Genomic DNA, 23,080 nt, shown 5'->3' with positions numbered 1-23,080 from the left:
GCGGTACCGTCACGTCCCCACCTCACGGGTGACGCCCAGCTGTGCTCTCAGCTGTGGAGGGTCCTTGGGTTCCTGCGGCCTCCGCCAAGGTGGGCTGGCCGGGCCCCCAGGCTGTGCTGGGAGCTGTACCTGGGAAAGGGTCTGCCCTGGGCGCCGCGGAGGGGCGGCCGAGAGCCTAGGAGTCGCTCTCAGCAGACGCCAACTGCTCAGATGCGGACACACAGGATGGAGAAAGGTAACCAAAGTCCTTTATTTCTCTACCTGTGAAGTTCGGGGGTTGGGGGAGGGCTGGGCCGCAGCCCTAGTCCAGGAGGTCGCTGCACTCCAGCCTGTCCAGCTCGCTCTGCACATGGTCGACGTACTGGTTGATCTCCTTCATGCGCCTGCGGTTCCTCATGATCTCGTCCTTGTGAATCTGCAGGGCAGACAGCGGCTGGCCCGTCGGGCGGGATCCTGAGCCTGCCTTCCTGACTCCGTTCCTCCCTGCCCTCGGCCGCGCTCACCTTGTCCACCAGGTGTGCGCACCAGGAGTTGACCCTGGTCACCAGCTCGTCCTCCCGATTGTCGATCTTCAGGAGGTGGATGTCATGTGAGGCCCCGACCGCGTTAACGATCGTGTCTTTGTCGACAAAGAGCTGGGGAGCAAAGAAGAGCAGGTGAGGGCCTGGACCCACCCAGAGCGCAGAGGCGGTGGAGCCAGAGGGGACGGGCCCAGCTCCCCGCAGGCGGAGGCCGCGCACAGCTCGCATCCTACTTCCTCGGCCCGTCTCGGGCGACCACGCCGTCGGCCCGGCGGCACCAGTGCCCGGAAGGGGCCCCCAGGCGGCAGGGCAGTGCCTGGGGGGAGCGTGCCCTCCCCAAGAGAAGGCAGGGCAGCCCTGGCCACCTTGCCAAGGGTCTCCAGTCTGACTTACCTGAAACCTGCCCGTCGGGTGGGCAGCACGAGGCCGGCCAAGGGCCACAGGGCTCCTCTGACGACAGAAGGTCCCACAAACCAATGGGTCTCTGCTGCCCCTCATGTCAACCCAGTTGGACCTGGGGTCCCACCTGGGCTCCTGCCTTCTTCCCACCCGCTTCCCCACTGTGGACGACGCTGTGGGACATGGGCCCTGCCAGGCCCGGCTGGTTCCAGGTATTCACACGTGAACTGGCCACGTGCGCCCAGCGCGGCTGCGGGTCCACGTGGTCGCTTCCCAGAGCGGGGAGGCCGTCACTGGCGGCTGCTTCAGCTTTAAGCAGAGGCGCTTCATGTCGCCAACGACGGCGAGGGACCTGAAAGCTCTGCGTTGTAGAGAGGGCACGGGCAGGTGTGTACACGTGGGTTTGTCTCTCCTTCGGGAGTGGTTAACCTAATGGTCTCCAGAATACAGTCTGTGGATCTTGAAATGTTAGTGTCTCTGCAAAAAGAGTGTTCTGAGACCCTGTTACTAATACGCTCGCTGATGGTTAGAAACAGAAACCAGACTTTTATCGCCGAGGGCCTCATCTGAAAGCCCCTGTCCTGCCCGTGTCCACCACCCACACGCTCCCTGTCATCTCTGAGCCTCGGTTTCCTCGCCTGTGAGAGGGAACCACACTGGCACCTATGTCACTGTGTCGGCTTGGAGATTAAAAGGGCAAATACACGTCCAGAGCTGCTCAGGCAGCTGGCCCTCGGGAGGCCCTCGGTCCCTGTCAGCTCCTCGTGGTGATTCCGCTTTAGTCAGGGCTTGCTACCGCATGTTTTGTTGCTTAAGCGTAAGGAGACAGTTTAGCATCTCCTGCTACAGGTGTTCCTAAAGGACAGAGCTGATGGGCCCGCAGAGGGAGGGGTGTCCAGCGGGTCTGCCGGCTGTCCCATGAGGCCTCCAGGGTGGCACCCGATACCAGTGCCGCCCGGGAGCCCAAGGCAGCCCCTTAGCCCAGAGGCAGAGCCCCATTATCCTGGGGCCTGGGGCCAGGGGCAGACCCAGAACGCCCACTTTGTCTGCAGTGAGGGCTTAGTGCCCGGGCTCGGCATCTCAGACTAAGGTTTGAATCCAGACTCCTCACAAGACGAGGTGTCCTCACAACACATCTTGGGTGTTTACCGAACTTCTCTGAGACCCTGTCTCCCCAGCTTTCCCATCTGTAGACTGGGTGGGAAAGCCACTTTCAGGGGTCCTTTGGTGAGTTAACCAAGCCCATGCGAGCCCAACCCAGTCAGCAGCCTGAGTGTCCCGGGGCGCGGGAACAGGTGTCAGATGGCGCCGTGCAGAGCCACCCTGAAAGCACCCGCCCAGGCTTCTCACCTCCCGTTGACTTCGGGGCCTCCTTTTCTGCATGTCCGAGTCCTGAGAGAGGTGTCACAGACCCAGGAGCCTTGCGTCAAAAACTCCACGACCACTAGGTGGTCTGTCAGGCGGCTCCAGGGTGGGCTCTTGGGGGCAGCCTTACTTCAGGCTCGGGAAGGTGACCTCTCCCTGTGTCTGGGTGTTTGAGGAGGCCCTGCCACCTTTCCACTGCCCTGGCGACTGTCTCGGCCCCTGACAGAGGCTGCGGGGTCGGAACTGCTGGTCCCTGCCTGCAGGACTCCGCCAGCACCTGACAGCGGGCGTGGTGAACCCGGCACCCCGGGTGGGGGCTGACCGCGGTGGGGAAGAGGCCACTCCTGCCTTCCCCGGGGGGCCTGTATGTAGTATGAAGAGTAACCTAAGCAAGTCGACGCGAACACGATAGCTTGGAACCGTGACAGCGGCTCTGACAAGGATGAACGGCTGGGATGGAGAGACAGTGGGCCTTTGGGAAGGTGATGGGGGGGCCTCTCCAAGGAGTTGGGTGTGAGCTGAGATCTGAAACACGGGGAGGAGCCGGGTGCACGGAGGCCTGGGGGAAGGGTGTGTCGGGGCGGGGCTCGGCGGAGACCTTGCTCCAGGACTCACTAGGGGGAAGGAGTCCCTGGTCTCTGGCTGCTACGTGGAGAAGAGCAGTAAGGCCAGGGCCCCGCAAAGGGCGGTGGTAGCTTGCCTTGGTGGAACGCGGAGGAGGAGAGAGGTGAGGGGGGCCGTGAATGGTGAAGGAAGGAGAGTGGGTGCCCTTCGCAGAGACACAGCCCACCCGTTGCCGGCCCCCAGCGCAGGAGACCTGGAGCCCCGCGAGCGGGCAGAGACCCCAGCAGTGCTTCCCGCCATAGAGACTCGGGGCTGAGACGGCCTTCGGGGGAAATCCCGGACCTCAACCTCTATTTGTCGCTGCCTCTCTTAGAAGGTGCCAGAAGCCTCACAGAAATGAGCTTTGGGAAAGCAACCTCTCGGTAAGTTGAAAGCACTTAATTATCACAAGCTCCTCTGTAGCTGGGCTGCACTGGGTGCCCACCCGCTGCTTTGCTTGTTAGCCCGTCTCGCCTGCCTACCACCCCTCTTGCAGACGAGAAGACTGAGGCTCCGGCAGGTTTTTCAGGCTTTACGGGGGCTGCGGGGCGGGGCTGCGTCTGCCTGTCGCCCGGGCCGCCCCGCCCCCCGGGCCCGGCCCCGCCCCCGCCCCCGCCCCCGCGCTCACCGGACGCACGGCGTCCGGCAGGTCCTCGTCCAGCTCGCCCTTGACTATCTTCTCCCGGGTGCTGATGGCGATCTCCAGGAGCTTCTCGTGGTGGTGGTTCTCCAGGTCCCGGCACTGAGCCATCGTGCAGCGCGAGTTAAGCCAAGGCCGGGCGCGCCCTCCCCTGCGCTGGGCCCCGTGTAGCCCCGCTTTCAGGGCCCTCCGACTCGCCCGCCACGCACCCCCTCGGGGTTCCTCCTGGCCCGCTCCCCTCCAGCCCTTTCTCCCTGCAGCAGCCGGAGTCCCACCCGCCCCTGCTGTGCTGGCGGCTCTCACACTCTGTTGTGACCTAAAGGCCTCCTCTTGGAACCTCCTCTCCCCGTCCTCTGGGCCTTTGCACAGGCTGCCTCCTGAGCCTGCCTGGGACGCCCTCCCCACCGTTCCAGTCCGTCGCTCTGGCCCACCCTCAGGCCCTCACTAAGTGGACCCTCCTTCAGGGAGTTTCCATAGTGCTGTCACCCAGCGGGACCGTGGGCCCAGGAGGGCAGGACTGGGGTGACTTCTGGGGTGGACTTCAGGGCCCAGAGTTCAGGTGGCAAAAGGTCAGGCGTGCCCCCAGTGTTGGTTCCTGACCTGACATTTAACCCATCTCCTGATAGATGATGTATTTGTCAGTGGCTTCAGCACAGAGGTCGCCCCACCCCCAGGGCATGTGCACCTGCGGGGGGGGGGGGCGGGGGCAGGGGGGAGGGTGGATCTGGGGGTGTGGTCTCCTGGTGAACAGCCGGGCCAGGACTTGTGCTGCAAGCGGTGGCCTGCAGAGTCACCCAGTGGGCACCCAGACTTCTACTCTAATAAGGCGCCTTTATGCTGAGGGTCAGGAGGTATTCCTCGAACATTCCAAGTGGTTGGCAAATCTCCATCCTTTGAAGGTGGGCTTTTTTCCTTGGTGGCAGTGGGAGGGGGCAGGCATGTGACCCCACAGGGAGCCACCTGGAAGGGACCCCACTTAGTTGCATCCTGCTTAGCTGTGAAGAAGCTGTGCCCTTCTGTGCCTTTTGTTTAAAATGCAGGCGCCTCCCCCCAGCCCTCTGCAGGCGGGGAGCGGTGGTGCGGGCCCTGAGAGCCCCGAGGCCCGCAGCGCCTCCCCGCAGAGGGGCATCAAGGAAAGGATATAGGCTTTGGACGTTTTCGACAAAGAGTCCCACCAAGTCGATGATGTTCCTTTCAAACATGTTAATAGTCTCCTGGAAATGATAAAGAACATGCATATTTAGACATGAACTCCACCGAACTGTACCAGAGCAAAAGTTCTCCTTACCACTCAGCGGGCAGTGACCGCAGACCTTGAGGGTAAAGACCAACCACCTGACCTTCCCCAGGTGGCGCTGTGAGCCGACCCTGGCTCTCTCCCGATGGCTGCCCCCAGCTGTCACCCTCCAGCCACTTTGCGTCGGTCACCCCCCGGGGCTTTAGTGTGACACCTTCTCCAGGCCTTTGCCTGTGCTGGTCTCTCTGCCAGGAGCCCCCCACCAACAGGCACACACAGAGCTCACCCCATCCTTGGGGTTCTCAGTGGCATCTGCCTCCATCACCTCCAGAGAAACAGGAGGGTCGCTAGGAGCCAGGCTGCCTGCCAGCTCCACTACTGCGTGTAACTCGGAACGTTGTTAACTTCCCTGGGCCTCAACTTCCCACCTATGAAATGGGTTCCCTTCTCATAGTATGTGTCTCACGAGGTTGTGGTGAAGCAGAAACGGGTTTCTTCACACAAAATGCTTTGCAAGGTGCCTGGCAGAGAGGAAACCCTCGGGAATGCCGGCTGTTACCCCAGGCCTCTCACCTGCAAGGCTCCCACCTCCCTCCCTGAGGGCACCCCTGTATTGCTGCATCTAGCGCTGAGCAAGGCGCCTGGGCCTCACCCAGAGGCCCTGGGGAGGGCTGCTACCCAGTGAGCCCACAGGGTGGGTCACGCCCCTGACCTACTCTAGACTCCAGGGGCTGCAGGGTGGGCCGACGGCACAGGGAATGCACCTGAATCCGAGGACTGTCTATAGACTGAGCTAATTATACATTTTTCAAATGTGTGTAAACCCGCTTGTAATGAAAAAAAATAGGGCCATTGAAAAGTACGGCTCCACTTAGTAGCTTTTTGGCGGCTAGTAAGTCAAGCACAGGTTCTGGTGAATTGCGAGATGCTGACAAGGGGGTCCTCCCGGTCGGAAATGTTGGGGGCTGCTGCCTGAGCTTCCCGATGCCCCAGAGATGTGGGGAGCGAGCGTCTGCTCTGTGATGTGCTGGGAACCTGGACGAGGCAGGCATCGGGGAGGCGCTGGCGGGGGCGGGCCACGGCAGCAGGCGAGAGGCTCTGTTGGTCACTGCTTTGCAGGCCCCGGCCTCGGGTGCCAGCTGCCTGGTAAACAAACGCGCAGGTCTGTCTGGCTGCCCTGGGTTTCACGTAGCAGCACTTCATTAGGCTCCTCGCTCGCCCCGAGATGCAGCGACTACAGGCTGCAGTGCCGGGAGCCTTCGTTCTATCCCGGAGTGGGGGGTGAAGAGCAGGGTGCATTTTGTTTCTCAACAGCTCCTTGGGTCTAATAAAGGACTCTCCCTGCCGCGGCTCTGCACTCTTCCTAGATGGGGAGACCGTTCCAGAGGAGCGAGCTCACCTCTCATGCTGCACAAGGGCCACCTGTCATCTCAATGACTGAACAGCACCAGAAGCACAGAAAGCTTTCGTGTGACCCGCCGAGTAGCTCCCGGGAAGGTGCTCCCTCGCCAGGTTCTTGCCGTCGCGTCACGTGTGTTCCCTGGGCCCCACCTCACCTCCAGCTGCTCCACCAGCTGCATCTCCAGTGTCACGAGCACGTTGACCAGCTCGGTGATGTCCTCGCTGTGCTCCGCCATCTTTATCTCGAAGTTGGTCAGTTCAGACTCATCTTGGATGGAGCTTAAAGTCTGGAAACAAAACCTGTGCTCTAGGGATCCACAGTTAAGTGTAATTCCTGAAGGGACAGGCGGCAGTTTGGTTTTGTGGGTCGGAACTTGGATCATGGGGTCGGACTGCCCAAGTCCGAGCGTCAGCTCCACCCCCTCCATGGCGGAGGCTGTCAGAGCAGAGGCTCCACCAGCTGGTGAGTTACTAGGTGTGGAAGGAGCGATGGCTTCAGAGGCACATGGACCTGAACTGGGACCCGGCTGGGTCACCGTGGGACCTCGAGTGACTCCCGTCTCCTCAGGTGCAGGGGCAGAGAGCCTGAGCTTCACGAAGCCTGGGGATGGGGCGCTGTCTGTGAGGCCCTGGCTCACCATGGGCTGACTCCCAGCCCAGCGGGGCTCTGCGGGGGAGGTTGGAACACAAGGTGGGCCCTGTCTTGGGGGAAGCCAGCTGGACCCCCGCAGCGCCCCGTGTGCAAGTAGTTGTCAGGTCCGTCTGCAATGAGAGGTGCTCGTGGGCTGGAGAGCGTGGGGGTCCGAGCCGCACCCAGTACCAGCTGTTCACTGACGAGGGGCCTGGGGGCTTGGCCGGCAGACACAGTGTCAGCGGAGTGACCAGGCGTGACTGGGGGGCGAAGGGTGTTTGTGGTCATGGCCACCCCATCTGGAGGAAGATCAGGCCCCTTCCCGGTATCCAGCCTGACCTGAAAGCAAGCGGCTTGCCCCGTGGGTCTCAGGTCGTCAGAGGCGGAGGGGCCGGGCCTCTGGCGGGTGGGCACCTGGAGGAGGGGGGAGGGGCTGGGGGCGGGGCCTACCAGCAGGTGCTTCTCCTCGAACTTGGCGATCTTGTGCTTGCCCTGCTCCTGCTTTTCCTGGACGGCCTCCTGGACACACCCCATGAAGGTGTCAAGCTCCGCCTTCCGCTTCTCCTGCTGCTTCAGGCCGGACTCGAAGATGTTCAGGCAGACGATGACGAACTTGTCCTTGTAGGTGAGTGGCCGTTAAGGAAGCTCACGGCTGCCTGGGGGGCGCACATGGGGTGGAAGCAGCTCCCGTAGCAGAGCTGCAGTTGGGATTTGGAGTATGAATCGGTGGTTGGGCATCTCCAGCCTCAGCCTGAGGGATCCAGGGAGGGTCCTGCGTGGTGGGGGTGGGGCGACAGAGCAGAGACCCCCGGGGGACCTGAAGGGGTCAGGAGCCCGGAGAGCGGGGATCGGCCAGGGAGCTGAGCAGTGTGTGTTTCTGTCTCTGGGGCCCTGTTGTCCAGGCCGTCTTTGTTGCTCGGCGGCCACAGGTGCACAGGGAGGCTGCGGAGGTCAGGGGACCGCAGGCTCGGGGCAGAGAGCCCCAGGTTCAAGGCCTGGCCCTGCAGCTGCTTCTATGGCCTCCTCGCTGCTCTGGGCTGAGGGTCCCACATCTGCAGCGCCTGCCACACGAGGGGTGCTTAGGTGCTGAGGTCAGGCGGGGCTGCAGCCTAGGGCCGGGCTGGGAGGAGAGCTGACCCCCCGCACTCTGCTGAGCGGTGGGTGTTCAGGGGCAGGTTTCTCTCTGTGACTCGCGGCCCCTGCTCAGTGTCTGCCCTGAGTCCCTCAGCCACGGTGACAAGTGCCCATCACATCATCTGGGGGATGGGATGCAGGCTTAGCCCACAGCTCCTAACTGCACAGCCTGGACAATTCACCCTCTCCAAGCTCAGCTTCCCCAGCTACGAGAAGGTAGTTGGGGTCCAGTATAGCACCCACCCCATGGGGTGGTTGAAGCAGTTTTAAATGCTGCATGCAAAGCGCACGGCAGGAGCCCACAAACAAGGTAATGAGGGTCAGAGTCACAGACACGGTCAGCCAGCCTCCATCTCTGCCAGCCTGGGCCCTGCTGACCAGATACCCGTGTGTCCCTGCGCTCACAGCCGACCTGGTTCTCGAGGCCCTGGGTGGAAGGGGAGCCCCCCGGACTCCCGCGCCCAGGCCCTGGGGGCGGTTGTGACCTGGAAGGGTATGTCTGCACGAGCTCACCCACGCCGGGCAGGTGGGACAGCTGGCTACCCTCCACGTCCTCGGCGTACATGCTGTCAAACAGGAAGGGGCCGTTCAGGTGCTCCACGAAGGCCGCCTGCGGTCAGAGACACGGTGGGCTCCCTGGGCAGGGCCCTGCGCTGGTCACCGGGGCCAAGGGCGCCCGGCCCTCGGGAAGGCAGGCTGGGGAAGGGCAGGCGATGGGCCCGGCACAGGCGGGGGTCCAGAGGCAGAAAACTGAAGGGTGCCCAGCTCGGTCCGGCCGGAGGTGAGGCACCACGGAGAGGAATGAGCTTTTCTGGCTGCCCCCCTACCCCCACCACCCCACCCCCGCCGCCAGGAACCAGCCAGGGGTCTTAAGGACAGGGGCTGCTCTGAGAGATGGTTCCGGCACAGAGTCCCCGGCCCTTGTGCTGGAGGGGGGCCTGGGGGCCGTGGGATGAGGAGGGGCAGGTCCGCGTGCTGCCCTGACTGAGATTCTGGCAGCCCAGCAGCCCTGGGCACCAGCTATTCTCAATCAAAGGACAGGCTCTGGGGGCCTGGGCCCTGCTGACCTTCATGGCACTGGCCCATGACCGGCGGCAGCATCCTGGGGCGGGGGTGGGGTGGGGCGGGGCGGGTCCTCTCACCGGTCTCCTACCTTATGCCCCTCCAGCTCCTCCCACCGGGCCTGCTCGTCCTCCAGCTGGGCCTGCATCAGGCTCTCCTGGTGCTTCAGCTCATCCACGCTGCACTGGTGCTTCATCTCCGCCAGCTCTTTCTGTTGGAGGATCGGGAAGCGGCATCGTCACCAGGGTCGTGGGGTCCCTCCTAGCCGCTGGCCTCTGCCGTGCCGTGGCCTCTCCAGCGTGGGCGGGGATCCGCTCCCCGCAGCCCTTGCCAAGTATTCTGAGCCTCAGGGAAATCAGTGGGGGAAGCAGCACGGGCAGGCCCAGGGGCCGTGGGACATCCCTGGGGTGGAGGCGCCCAGCGCAGACTCGGCCGCTCCCCCAGGCCTCCCCAGCCAGGCTCTGGCCCTCTTGTAGGGCTGCACAAGGGAGAGGTGCAGTGAGTGCCCGAGCCACAGGCCTGGGCATGAGGTCTCGGCCCTCGGCTCTGGGCCCTGCTCTCTCTGGCCCTCCTCCACCCGTCCTGCGTATCCCCCTGCCTGCGCTGGGGGCTGCTGGAGCCCCAGGTGACATCGCCTGTGCTAAGGCTTCAGGTACAAGCACCGCCGACCCTCTGTGCTCCAGTATCTGCTCCCCCCACCCCCGCCCCCTCCTCTCTCTCAGGACCGTGGCCTGCATGCCCTGCCCTCTCCCTCTTTTTTTTTTTTTTGGGGGTACGCGGGCCTCTCACTGTTGTGGCCTCTCCCGTTGCGGAGCACAGGACGCGCAGGCTCAGCGGCCATGGCTCACGGGCCCAGCCGCTCCGCGGCATGTGGGATCCTCCCAGACTGGGGCACGAACCCACGTCCCCTGCATCGGCAGGCGGCCTCTCAACCGCTGCGCCACCAGGGAAGCCCTGCCCTCTCCCTCTTATGCCGTAAGCCACATGCCAGCTTCCAGGTCCCTGAATGCTCATCACATCATGAACTCTGCTGAAAACCACAGGGTTCTTCTCCACGGGCCTCCGTCTCAGCAGGACAAGCCCTGAACCCCAGCATCGCCCTCCTGCCTGTCTCCCCCCCAACACAGAAAGCCCCCCAAGCTCACAGCCCCCACCCGTTCGTGTGCTCTGCTGGGACTGTCCACCGTTTCTCAGGGCTGTGCCACCCTTCAGGCACAGCCCCGGGCCCGATGGAAATGGGGAGGCACCGCAAGAGCCTGCCCTTAGCCCTGGTCGGCCTCGGCTGGGCCCGGCTGTCCTGCTGCCCGAGTCTGGCAGCACCAGCAGGTGAGAGGCTTGGGGCTGGCCTGGGGGCAGGCAGCAGCATGGACGGGGGTTCCAGGTGCCCCTGCTTTGCGGGGCTCTGCTCTTACAACCTTTCCCTTATTACTAATCTTGGTGCTTCTAGGCAAAGCCTCTGAGTTGCGGAAGGAGGCTTTGTTTCCCGCGGCACAACGGGGGGCCAAGCTGGGCGGCCTGCCCCCTGTGGAATCTTCTGGAGAAGAGGAGAAACTGGCTGGGGAGGGGCTCGGGAACCGTGCGGTGTCCGGCTGTGCATGGTTTTTTTGTTTGTTTTTGGGGTTTTAAAAAATATTTATTTTACTTATTTATTTGGTTGTGCTGGCTCCTTAATTGCAGTACGTGTGCTCCTTAGTTGTGGCGTGCAAACTCTTGGTTGCGGCATGCATGTGGGATCTAGTTCCCTGACCCGGGATCGAACCCCCAAGCACAGGCTCCTTTCTCCCAGGAAAGGCACCAGCTCCCAGAGAGAAGGGTGGGCAGGTCCCTGTCCCCCACTGCCCACGCTCAGCACGCAGGGATATCCCGGTCCTGCTGCCAAAGGCCTCATGTCGGGCGGGGTTCTTTTTCCAGGGGGCAAAGCACCCACAAACATCATGCTACAAAGGGCGGGAAGCTCACAGCAGGGGAGCAGGATAGAGGCAGGGGCGGTCAGGCCAGGCCGGGCAGTGCACTGGGGAGGGGGGCTTCCTCCCGGCCCTGCTGCCAGACCACCGGGCCCAGCTCCCTGCTCAGCACCCAGGCTGCGGGGGGCCTCTCTCTGGGGCCGGTGCCCTCGGCTCAGAGGGCGCTACCGTGAGCTGTTGTGGCGTGGAGGCGAGTCCTGACTCTGCCCTGAGCTGCTGACCCCGCTAATCGCCCACCCTCACTTGGTCCCCCGACTTGTTCACCCAGAAAAGCAGACGGCGGCCTCGAGGTGGGAGGTGGCACGACAGTGACAGGGGCAGTAAAGGCACCGCGAGGAGGGCCGCCCTGCACTCCTCCTGTGGACGCACCCCTCCCCAGACGCCGGGGCCTGCATGCTGACCAGCGGAGCTGGACGCACAAGGGCCACGCTACCATGTGGTCGTCGATGCGCCGGAAGTCCAGGTACACCAGGTCGGGGAGGTAGGCACAGATGAACGTCCTGTAGTCCTCGGCCTCGGCGACTGGGTTCCCCGAGAGGCTGAGCGTCCGCAGGTCCTTGAACCGCCGCAGGTAGATGATCTGGGGGAGAGGGGGGTCGCCTGGGTCCTCTCTCCGTCCTCTGCCCGCACTGGGCGGAGCCACGAGGGAGGAGCCATGGGCTTTGCCCAGGACCCGTGGACCTGGGTCCCCATCTCCTCTTCTTAAGGTGGGTGCAAGGATGTGGTGCATAGGTGTTGAGAGGACCAAATGCCACACGCTGTGAGGGCCTCCACCTGCTCCCGTAATGCCCTGGCTGTGCCCATCGCTGCTGCTCTCAGAACAGGCGGCCTTTTCCAACTGTAAAGTGCTGTGCAAGGCCCAGCGCTCGTAAATTCAACGGAACCTGATTCCCAGTTGGCCTGGACCAACTGGGTGGTAGCTAGTGGGATGTCCACTGACGGCCGTTTATTCTTCCTATTGTTAGTAACCGGGGGAAGGTCAGCAAGATGCCCGTACCTCATCCGACAGCAACTCCTGTGCTTTCCTGAAGGAGCGTCTTTGTCATTTGTTTATTTGTTCAACAAAGATCACTAAGCACCTACCAGGCCTCAGGTACGTGCCAGGCCTTAGGGACACAGTGGGAACAAAGCCCTTATAGCAGGAGCTGGCACTCTAAGGCAGGGGACAAGAATGTTTTAAAAGTAAGTAGAATCATTGCTGTTTGGTGTAAGTGCTAGAAGAACTCAACGGGGGAGGGGGTGGAGAGGGGGCCTTAGGGACCATGACAGGGGGGGTTTCAGTTAGGACTGAGGCCTCTGAGGCCTGAGGGAGCAGCCGGGGAAGAGCAGGGGCCAGTGCATTCCCAGAAGCAAAACCAGCACAAGCAAAGGCCCTGAGGCAGGAAAGAGCGTCCTGTACCAGGCACTCAGCAAGGCCAGGGGAGGGAACGGAGCATCCACAGCAGGGTGGGGCGTGGCCTGAGAGCCAGTGTCCCCTCCACGCCCAGGCCTGGACCTGCGTCCGTTAGACTCTGCAGTGTCCGAGGGGCAGCAAGCCAGAGGGGATCTGCTCGCTGTGGCCCTGGGTACTGGACCGACCCAGGCAGGAACAGCTCAAGACACTCAGAAAGGTTTTCACAAGCAAGATTTGGGGCTATTGGGTGTGCCCTTAATCTGAAAATTCCTGAATAAGCATCATTTCCTGCAGAGCTCTCCTGTGCCCGGTCCTGTAGCAGCCGCTCAGCCCTAACTGACTCAGCCCTCACACCGGCCTGCCCCGCAGGCCACTGCTCTCCCGTACGGATGGGCACGCAGGCCCCGGGTGCTGAGTCCCCGGCCCAAGCCCAGGCGGACAGGAGCCCATTAAACCTCAGCTCTCCACTTACACCTCCCTCAGCTGTCCTGTGTGCCCCCGCCCCGCAGGGCCGAGGGCAGCTGAGCAATCAGGTCTTGAACACTGGCAAGAGGTGGGCTGGGTTTACCACCTCCCAGGGGCGTGCAGGGCAAACCTCCCAGACCACATGGCCTCTGGGGTCCGGCCCTCAAACACAGGTGAGCAGCCGGCACCTGATCCGCCCCAGGCCTTTCACCTAAACCTCCTGGCCCGCCCACCCCTCTGGTCTTGGTCGGGTGGGTGAGGGCGCGTCACACCGAGGGGCACCGTGGGAGAGATTTCTCCTGCTCTCTGTCCTGCTAGCTGTGGACGAGGAAGACTGCAGCCTGGACTGCTGGGTCACAGCCACAAGGAGCATCAGCCCAGGGCGACGCTAAGGCCGGCTGAGCCGAGAGGTGGGTCGGCCCCCTCCACACAGCCCCCTGCTCCGGCCTCGGCCGTGGCTGTGATGGATGCGGCTGCAGCGCCCATCTCTCCCCTGCTCTCCGAGCCCCATCCTGCAGCGAGGCTGGGAGGGAGTTAATGCTGGGACGTGGCTCAGCCGCGGGGACAGGACGGGGGCTGATGCTTGGGCCCCGGCACGCAGGTGCTCACTTCTGCACGCCCGCCCAGTGGCACGGAGCCCCCATCACGCACAGCAGCAGTATCTGTCACACACCTGCACGGTGGCTGTGGTTGCCCCGGGGTCACCCAGCTTCCTGAGGTCACCCCGTGGCACCCAGGGCCCTGCCCCGGCCCTGCTGCCAGCTCACAGGGAGTGTTGGCAGGGCGAGCGTCTCTGGTCTGCAGGCAAACCTCCATCCCTGCTGCACTCATTCGTGCGGGGGTGAGGGGGTGGGTGTTCCTTCTGAAACGCAGGCCTGCCCTGGGCACACACGGCGTAGAGCCCCCCACGGCTCTCCTCCGCCGCTCTGGCTGCCTGGCCCTGGGCACCGCCCTGCACCCACACCCCGACCCTTCCAGTGACCCGGGGCTGTTGTTGGTCTCTGTCCCCAGTGAGCACGAGCCAGAGGCCCCACGGCCGAGGGGGCCCCACCCCAGCAAATGTCTGCTGAGTGAGTGCGGGGACAGGGAAGGAAAGATCCCACCGGGGCAGGGGCACAAACGGACCCGCACGTGGGCTCTCGTGGCCTAGGCTGGTGTGTGAACATCATCCAGTCTGGAATTCTGGCCTTTCTGGGACAAGGGGAAGGTCGGAGGCTCAGCCTGCGGCCCCCCCGCCCCCCAGCGCCCTCGCTCACGTTCATCATGTTGCCGATCTGGTTGTTGCCCAGCGACAGCACCTGCAGCTTGACCAGCGCGTCCAGCGAGTCGATCTTGGAGATCCGGTTGTTGAACAGGCTCAGGTCCTCCAGGTTCACCAGCGTGTCCAGCCCCTCGATGGCCTCAATGTTGTTGAAGGACAGGTCTGGAGGATGGCTCCGGGTTAGGGTGACTGTCCTGAATCCAACCCCCCCCCCCCGCCCCCTGGCTCTGCTGCCACCTTCCCGGCCCTGGACTCGGGCGAAGGCTCGCGTCTGTGCGGCCCTCGTTCTGGGATGGAAGCTCCCTGGTGGGTCGGGGCAGCGCACCTTGGGGTGGGGGAGACCCGCGCGGGCCGGGCTGCCCCAAACTCCAGGCCCAGCCCCGGCTGAGACCTCCGGAGCCCCTCTAGCCCAAGTTTCTCATCTTTGGGAATAAAACTGCTTTTCTGCCACCACGGGTTTGGGGGTTTGGTTGGGGTTGGTGTCCTTGAACACCGTTGGCCCAGAGGCCCAAACTGGGAACTTTTCAAGAGATTCAGCTAAAGCCCTCATGTGTAAAGGGGACTCAGGAAGTCGGTTTGGCCTCCCTGGCACCTCAGGGGACGCTCACCCGGGACACTCTCCCTACGCCAGGCCCTCCCCGGGCGTTTCCTCGTTTGTCATCGCCCCTATCTTAGGGCTGAGGGAGCCAAGATTCAAAGGGGCCTGGTGGTCATGTGCTCACGATCAAGCGCACGTAAGGAAGGTAGGGTGCAGAGGGCGGAGGGAACGTACAGAACCGGCTGGCACGCTGGCAGAGCAGGACCTGAACCGGGTCAGCCTGCTTCCTTTCGCGCCTGCAGCCGGGCTCTGCTCTTTGCAGGCGAGCTGGTAAACGTTTAACAAGGGGGTGGGCGCGGGCAGCCCTGATCTATAGCTCTTGCTGACTTTGGTGGTGTAAATGCTCCCACTGTGGCCAATTTCAAGCTACCAACAGGACGGGCCTGAGTGTAAAGCTGGGACAAGATGTGGACAGTCAGCTTCTGGGGGCAGTGCCAGCCGGCTCCCGCTCGCCCCCGGCGCTGGGACAGCTGACGAGGCCACCAGCCAGGCCTGTGCTGGCAGGTGGGGGCAGAGCACGTGGCTGGACAAAGGCAGGCTTCTGACTCTCTGAGGGGCACCTGACCTCTTGCCAGAACTTTCCCCTCTGGCTCTCTCGCCCCCCCCCCCACCGCCCCACAGAACACTGGGCATCACAGGGGCATCTCACGGGGACCCGTGACCCTTGTTTTATGTCTGCGAGACTGCAGGGCCTGGGAGCTCTTGCCTAAAAGCAGGGCCTTCAGAGGGGGTAAGGCTCAGGGTCTAGGCTGACCCGCCCCCTCTCCTCCTCCAGCTCCTGGTGGTGCAGATGGGCCGCCGAGCCCGGGACTCAGCATTAATGGGTGCTGGGCTGCCAGGAGGGCTTGTCTGGGTGAGACCTGGGCCCGGCAGTCAGGGGACCTGGCTCTGGGCTGCTCTGCTGCCGGTACGTGCAGCTCCAAGTCCACCAGCCCCTCAGCCTCTGCACCCGTGAGATGACACTGTAATCCTGCCCCGGGGGGGGTTGCTGTGGTCTGGTGGCCGTCCTCACAACCACAGCTGAGTGTCCTGCAAGCTGGGAGGGACCTCGATGCCCCAGGTTGCCTGTACTGGGAAGCAGACTGACAGGATGGAGGGGACGTGACTTTGGGATCAGACAGGCGTGGGTCTCGTCCCAGCTCTGCTGTGTCTTGGTCACAGAGCTCTGGGCGGTGCCCCGGCCTCTGGAGCCCCTAGGGTGGCTGGGAGGGCCAAAGAAGCCCTCTCAGTGGGCTCGGGAGTTCCCAGCCGGCCCCGCCCCTCGTTAGGTGCCCACTGCCAGACGTGAGGGTGCCGCCCGAGGCCGGCAGGTGGACGCAGTTCGGCAAAGCCCCTGCCTCCTTGGCAGTGAGGGCTGGACCCCTGGAGTCAGGCGAGCCCCCTGCTCGCTGTGACTTCAGTTTGCTCCCGTCTACAGTGGGGTCGCTGTGCGGTTAGAAGGCCTCACACGGAAAGCGCACGGGGCGTGCCTAGCAGGTAGAAAGTGCTCAGCGCACACTAGCACGGGGATGGTTAGTTCTGGTTTGATCTGGGCCCCCCAGATAGCAGGGCCCTCAGTTATCTGTCACCCTGAGTCTAGAGTACCTAGACGGAGTCCAGGCTGCTGCCATGAGCCCTCCGGACTGGGAGGTTTGACAGCTGGGGCAGATGTTCTGCCCTGCGGTGTCCAAGCACATACGTGCTGAGCTTTGCCCAGCGCAGGCCCAGGCTTCCTTGCTCCCGGCAGATGGAGCTCCTGCTGCACCGGGGCCGCCACGGGGCAGGCAGGGAAGTTTACCCGGGGGGCAGCCTCGGGAGGCGTCACTGGGGGCTGGGGGACGCGCGGGGGCCTCACCCAGCCAGACCAGGCGTGTGAGGTTCTCCAGGCCCTCGATCTTCTCGATGATGTTGTTGTCCAGCTGCAGCTTCCGCAGGTTCTCAAACTGCCAGAGGTTGTCGATGCGGAGGATATCTGAAACGATGTTGGACACGCTTTGGCTGGTTCTGGCCCGGGTCAGGGTTAGGATATAGTTCCAGGGTCTTGGGGGCTGGATGACTGATGCTGACCGTGGGAGAGGCCCCAGAGCCCCGCTGCCTTCCCCGGAGCGCAGGGAGCCCTGGAGGTGTGGGCCCAGCTCTGCGGAGCTCGGGGTCCCTGTTGGTGCTGCCGTCCGGGGCCACCACAGGGCCGGGTGGGCCTGCGCAGGGTGGAGGGGGGCAGGCCCTCCAGGGCGGGAACTCACAAGGCTCCCCCTCGGAACACCTGGGCTCAGGACACAGGGCACGGGCAGGGCCCCCCAGGGTGACAAATAGAACTGAGGCTGCAGGGGTGGCCAGTCAACTAGTGGAGCCGTTTGGAGGGTGCTCTGGCCACATGGACGGAAATAGTTAATGTCTGTGCCCACTGACCCTGGAATGTCTCTACCTGGAATCACACGCCGTGCCAGTGCCCGAGGATGAGGCCCCGAATGTCCACATACAGGGAGGGGATGAATCGCCCCACAGAGGCAGATCCTGACGTCACTGAAGTGCCTGACCCCACGGCCGCTGAAGACCCCCCCCCGGCCAGGCAGCCGACCCATCCCCTTGCTCCTGAGCCAGGCGGAGCTTGGTCTCTGTCTCGGCTGCCAGGAGCTCTGAGTAATGCTTAGTGTGACAAGCACACACTGTGTCCACAGGCTCTAGAGGCCTGACCTTGTCCCCGGTTCTCTTAGAAACCACAGAGAGCTGTTGTTTACATGCCCCCTTTTCTATGTTTGCTTCTGTAATGATTCCCAAAACAAAGTTAGAGTATGCCCATTAAAAGAACTGAAATAATATAGAAGTGAAAGGAGTAAAAAAAAAAAAAAAAGAAAAAAGCCCTTAATAGCCACACATTTGGGGCAGCCGTTTCAACATTTATTCAGACAGGCAGGCACCCCTCCCAGCTGCCCACCACAAGCTGGGTCTCGGTGGGGGGGGGGTGGGCAGCATTTCTCTGACCCAGGGCCCAGTCCCTCCCGGTCCCCAGGGCTGCCTGGGATGGAGTTTGTTCCCCAGCTCTGTGGTCACATTTCCTGGAATGACACCAGCCCCACCTGTGCTTCTGGGGCAAGGCCCAGCCCCGCCCCCGGATCTCCTGGTCTGGATTTTCCTTCTCTGGCCCTGGCCTTAGACCGACGGCCTTGGCTGTGATTGACCGTGCAGACACCAGCCCTGGTCGGCTCCCCCACTCCTGGGCGCCCTGCCTGGCGCACCTGTGTGCTGGCTCTGCTCTAGGCCTCAGCAGTTCACGTGGAAAAGCCCAAACGACACGAAAGAGCCAGATGTACCTGACAGCATGACAGGGCTGCCCAAAAAGCCCATTCAATCTTCAACACAGACACGGGATCTGCCTCTGCTGCCACCGGCTTGGTGCAGCCTGTTGTCACGGCTCCCTGTCCCTCCTCTGCTCAGGACCTCCCTGGGCTCCTGCCTCACTCAGAGCCAGACGCCTTCTTTCGGCCCCCGAGGCTGATGCTAGCTGATCCCCGCCTGACCACACTGCATCCCACTCCCCTTCTCTCCTCTCTTGCCTCTACTTCTCTCAACAGCACATGTGTCCCCCTCCCTCGAAGGTCAGCTCCACGAGTCCCTGGTGCGCAGAGCAGCGCCCTGCACGGGACAGGCGTCCGCTACGTAGTGGGGGCAGGGCAGCAGAAGGTCTGAAGACCACTCCGCCTCCCCTTTAGCCCTTTCCCGCCAAGAGCCTCAGGGCCCTCCCTGCTCTGGGTGGCCTGCGGGCTCCATGAAGCCGGGCCGGGCCTGCCGTGCACACCACATCCCAGGGCTGACTCAGTAGCCCCTCGTGGTCACTGGGTGACCCGGCAGGCCAGCGTGGAGGCCCAGGACACAGCAGGAGCGTGAATCAGCCCAGTCCCTCTGCTGTGACCGGCCTGCGCCGGACATGAGGGGTCACGGGACCCCCGCCCACCCGTCCTGCTTCCTCACCTATACCCTCCGCCTGACTCGTGGGCCTCCTTTAGTGAGCCGGGCACTGGGCCTGTGCTGTCTGGTCTCGTCTTCCCAGCCAGCGCCTGAGACATGGATTCCGGTCACCCCGGTTCACAGGTGGGGTGCTGAGGTCTTGCCTGATCCCAAGCCACATCTCCCCCCAGGCTGTCCTGTGACCTGGAGGGGACCCCCCCTTCTGTTTCCAGTCCCTCCTCTGAAGCTGCTCCCCCAGCACATGGCCCTCCCCTGACCCCGCACCTTCCTGGCCACGTGGACCACCCTCCTAGGTCCCCCCCACCTTTGGGGACCAGCGTGGCCTCTGGGGGTCACTTAAGACTTGGAACGGGAGGATGTTACCTTGCTTTGTTCTTACTCAGAATTGGGAGTGTTGTGGCTGTTCAAGTGCTACCCACACTTGGTATCAGGCTCTAAAACCGCCCGTGCTGGTACTGCACCTTCCGACTCAGGCAGCCCGAATGCGACCGCGGGCCACGGCCCACGCATGGAATCGGGGACCCCTGTGCCTGCCCCGCCCCACCCAGGATACGCACTCTGGAAGTCCAGCTGCAGGGACAGGACGTCCTTGAAGAGGATGCCCTCCTGCTTGGCCAGCTGCCTGGCCTCGTCTCGCGGGCCCTGCTCCCCAACGGCCAGCTTGAGCATCTCATCATCCATCACCCTGGGCTCCATGTCGTACAGCCGGTTCATCCTCCCTGGAAAACACCATGTCCCTCGCCCAGGCTGCTGCTCCTGCCTCCCTTTGAGGGCGGGGTCTGGCTGGAGTCCTTCCACAGCATCGTGGGGCAGCGTGGCGGCCACGGCACTCTGAAGGCGGCCCCCTCCCGCCCTTGGCTGCTGTACCCGGGCTGCTCCGGGGCCTCTCTGGACCCCTGCCCGCCTGGCCCCACGAGCAGGCTGTGTCACCACCCCGGCCCCGGTGTCCACACGGCTCTCTTCAGCCTGTGGAGCTCAGCTGCGCGCACAGCCATGGCCACCTCAGGCCTCTGGCTTTCTGCGCCCGCCCTCGTCGGGTTTCTTGGCACCAACCACCGACCACAATCCTCGGAGGCCCCCCTTCCCTGAGAGCCTCACCCCCTTCAGGTGGCCATGTCTATAAGCTCCCCGCTCTCAACCGCAGCTGCCCAGTGTGTGGCCACTGGTGGCCACCAACCCAAGCTGGTCATTCATGTCCCCCTCCCCCCCGAGAGACGTGAGCTGCAGCCGGAGGACAAAGTGCCCATCAGAGCTGGCCAGGTGCATGGTGAGTGAGAGAGTAAGAGGGCCTGGGGCAGACGGACAGACAGAAGCAGAGATGGGAATCTGATCCAGCAATAAAGGTGAAAGGATGGACAGACTGACACAGAGGCTGCCTTCTCCTCACTGGCTTCCTGGCCCCTCCTGTCCCGACCCCAGGCCCCGGGAGTGTCCTGACTTCGCACATCAAATCCTCTTTTCCTTAAACTAACCCCAGGAGGTGTCTGTTGCTAATGGTCCAAAGAGATTTGGCTGAGACGCTAAGGGGGGTCTGTGGGGTGGGTCAGTCATGGGCGGACCTGGGCTGCTGTTCGTGGCCGGACAGAGCCGTGGCCCTGGGCAGCCTGACCTCACTTCATCGTTGCCAGCCGTCTTAGTGAGAACACCCAGAAGGGCTGGACCCTGCAGGAGGGCGCGCGCCACCGGAAACTCCCCGATTCTGCCTCCGAACCCTCTGCAAACTCAGTTCTCCCCCTACTTTCCACCCCGTTCTCACCTCCCTGCTGGCTTCACCTTCTGTCTTGGCCCCTGCGTCCCCACAGCCAGGCCTCCCTGCCCCGCTGGTCCCTGATGCTGGGCAGCCCCGCATTCTGCCTTTCATTCCACCGAGCGCTACTGGGGACACTCCTGACATTGGGTGAACCAGGGTGGGCCTAGCCATCCTGCACCTGGTCTCCAAGACTGCCCACCTCCCCTCCCCGTGCCGTGCAGCTTATGCAAATATGCATCTCCTGTTTCTGGAGTGTCCATGACCCATGGTCCCAGGGCCTTTAACTTTCACAGGGTCTTTCCTCCTGCCCCCACCTCCGCCCCCCGCCCCCTTCTCCTCCGGTGCCTTCCTGCCTCCCAGTCTCTGCTCCATCCCCTTAGGGTGACTGACTCAACTCCCGAGGATGTTTCCAGTCCTCCAGCTCCCCGTCCTCTGAAACAATTTTTTCTGAGACTTCACATAACTTGACACCAACTTGTCTTTGGGGAAATTTTAACGCGCTGCATTTAGCAGATGTTACCTGAAAGTGTTTGTGCTTTTTTTTTTTTTTTAAAGAAAAGTGCTGTACTTTGGGAAAGGATGCTTAACTCTGATTTCAAAACTTTGGCTGACTTCTCTTCACTCCCACCCCACCAGGGTCTGGCCCCTGTGACAGGTCAGGCCTGCTTTCCATCAGGCCCAACAATCACCGAGTGATGTGGAATGGTTGTGTTTGTTACACACACAAGGGCAGGACTTGCATCCTTTGGCAACTAACTTCGCCTTCCAAGCTTTTGACCTCCCACCTGTAAAAGATGGGTAACTCTTCCCTCCTACATTTGTTTAAGATCATTCATTTAGTCCACATACGTGTAATGAGTAGTCACTACATGCTGTGAATAAAACTGATCTCCTTACCTCTGTTTCAGACCTGAATCAGACAATTATACAAATCTTTAATTACAAACCATGACAAGTTTGTAGGTGTAGGGAACTGTGACAGCATACATGCAGGGACCTGTGCTGGCCAGGGGAGACCCTGCTGAGACCTGGAGGATGAGCAGGAAAGAAGGAAAAGGGGTCTGCGTGGTGAGGGTCCTGAGGTGGGAGAGGAGGAGACAGGTTCCACTGTGGCTGAAGCGATGCAAGGCTGGAGAGGCCTGCAGGAGTGTGGCGGTTATCCTAGGATCCCCGGGAAGCTCCTGGGGCTTACTAAGGGCAGTGACGTGATCAGACTTTAATTTTAAGAAGCTCATTCTGGCTTGTAGTACCAAGAACAGCAAGAGTCGTGAGGCGAGAGGTGACGGGGGAGGAGGTAAGATGTGGATTTTAGAGACCTCTAGGAACTTAGTTTACAGGAAGGACTGATTCTCCGCAGTTTTCAGGTAAGAAAATGGAAGCAGGTTAGAAAGGTCAAGTTACATGCCCACGTGGATACATCTAGTACATGGCAGAGGCAGGAGGACAGGCCTCCAGGGCCCATTTTCTTAATCACGACTCAACTGTGCCCAGGCACACTGTGGATCATTGTCACAGTTCACACAGTTTCTCACAGCTGTTCGGGGTCGGGGCCAAAACCCCAACACTCCTTCCCAAGGGGGTTTTATCAGTAATTCACCACCCAGCCCGGGTTGCTGTTGACTTGCCTGACAATAGTGTTGTGGTGGGCGGGGAAAGCAGCGGAGAACCTTACACCTCCTTACAGAGAAACAGATCCTGAATTGTCCTGCGAAACCTTGGGATCAACTGGACCTAGAAAATAGAGCGCCTATTGGCCGTGAATTAATAAGAGAAACCCCACCCTTTACTGAGTGCTCACTCCGAGCTAGAGCACGTTCATGATCAAATTACAGGTCAGCTCTGGGAGCCATTAGAGAAGGGAGCCCTAATGCCCTGATTTCCCAGACAGGGAAACTGAGGCCCGGGAAGGGAGCTGCTGACAAGGGACAGACATGGACCCAGGCATCCACATTCCAAGCCAAAAGCCTTCACCAAGAGGAAGTCTAGGTCTAAGGAAGAGGAACAAGTTAGCAGCATTGAGAGGTCGGACAGAGGGTCAGTAATGCCCTCCTGAAGAAGCATCTATCGCTGGGCCGGGTACCTCTCTCTGGCCCGGAGGCCGGGGGTGGGACCTCAAAGGTCTCTTGGGGGCATGCGCCCGGAGGGAAGGCTTCCTCAGCTTCTCTCCCCACAAGGCCTGAAGGCCCCGGATCGGCGTGCGGCCGGCAGGGGCTGCCAGGGGCCTGCGCGCTCTCCTCTAGGTGGGGCGGCCGGCGGACTCCTCAGGGAAAAGGTCAAGTCCTCCCGCAGCCTCTCGGCCACGGGCTCTCAGAGTCGCCGGCACTGTCCGCCGCCTGCGCCTCCTCGCTGAGCCCGGTTGCTAGGGGAACCAAGCGCCGCGCTCCTTTGCTAGGGGGAAGTCAGGGAGTAGACATCCTGGGTTAAAGTTGACGACCACGTGATCACATTTCTGGGCGGGGAAAGCCTCCCAGAACCAATTAGCCGTAGGGAAAACAAATGCTTGTCCAATCAGCACTTTCTAAGGGAGAGGAACTTACTAGCTCCGCCCTGCCCCCGCCCCCTCTTGAGTGACTGACTCGACTCTTGTCCAATAATATTAAGGACTCCCTGGATTGACCAATACATAAATGAATCAAAATACACAGACTCGCGTTGGGAGGCGGGCCAGGGGAGGTGACGGAGATTCCTGTGACCTAGGTCACCGCCCCGCC

General features: G+C 62.1%; 1 protein-coding gene across 2 annotated transcripts; it reads right to left on the bottom strand.

Moving 5' to 3' along the window:
• Positions 1-119: 119 nt before the first annotated feature.
• Positions 120-22,711, bottom strand: DRC3 (dynein regulatory complex subunit 3). 2 transcript variants are annotated; one of them, XM_029211055.1, is made up of 14 exons: positions 22,450-22,711; positions 21,995-22,100; positions 19,177-19,338; positions 16,509-16,625; positions 14,072-14,238; positions 11,391-11,537; positions 9,085-9,204; positions 8,429-8,541; positions 7,248-7,422; positions 6,322-6,453; positions 4,672-4,742; positions 3,517-3,640; positions 504-635; positions 120-415 (listed from the first exon to the last, which is right to left on the bottom strand). In XM_029211055.1, exons 3-14 carry the CDS (start codon positions 19,331-19,333, stop codon positions 302-304), a joined length of 1,569 nt encoding a protein of 522 aa, XP_029066888.1. In that variant the 5' UTR covers positions 19,334-19,338; positions 21,995-22,100; positions 22,450-22,711; the 3' UTR covers positions 120-301. The 2 variants fall into 2 exon arrangements, with proteins under 2 accessions (XP_029066888.1, XP_029066887.1); XM_029211054.1 differs by having other exon boundaries at positions 120-635.
• Positions 22,712-23,080: the final 369 nt, after the last annotated feature.

Source organism: Monodon monoceros, unplaced genomic scaffold, assembly GCF_005190385.1.
Source record: "Monodon monoceros isolate NGI ecotype Baffin Bay Population unplaced genomic scaffold, NGI_Narwhal_1 Super_Scaffold_9, whole genome shotgun sequence".
NCBI classification, from domain to species: domain Eukaryota; kingdom Metazoa; phylum Chordata; class Mammalia; order Artiodactyla; family Monodontidae; genus Monodon; species Monodon monoceros.
The sequence above is the reverse complement of the archived record's forward strand: the minus strand, read 5'-3'. Positions and strand labels throughout refer to the sequence as shown.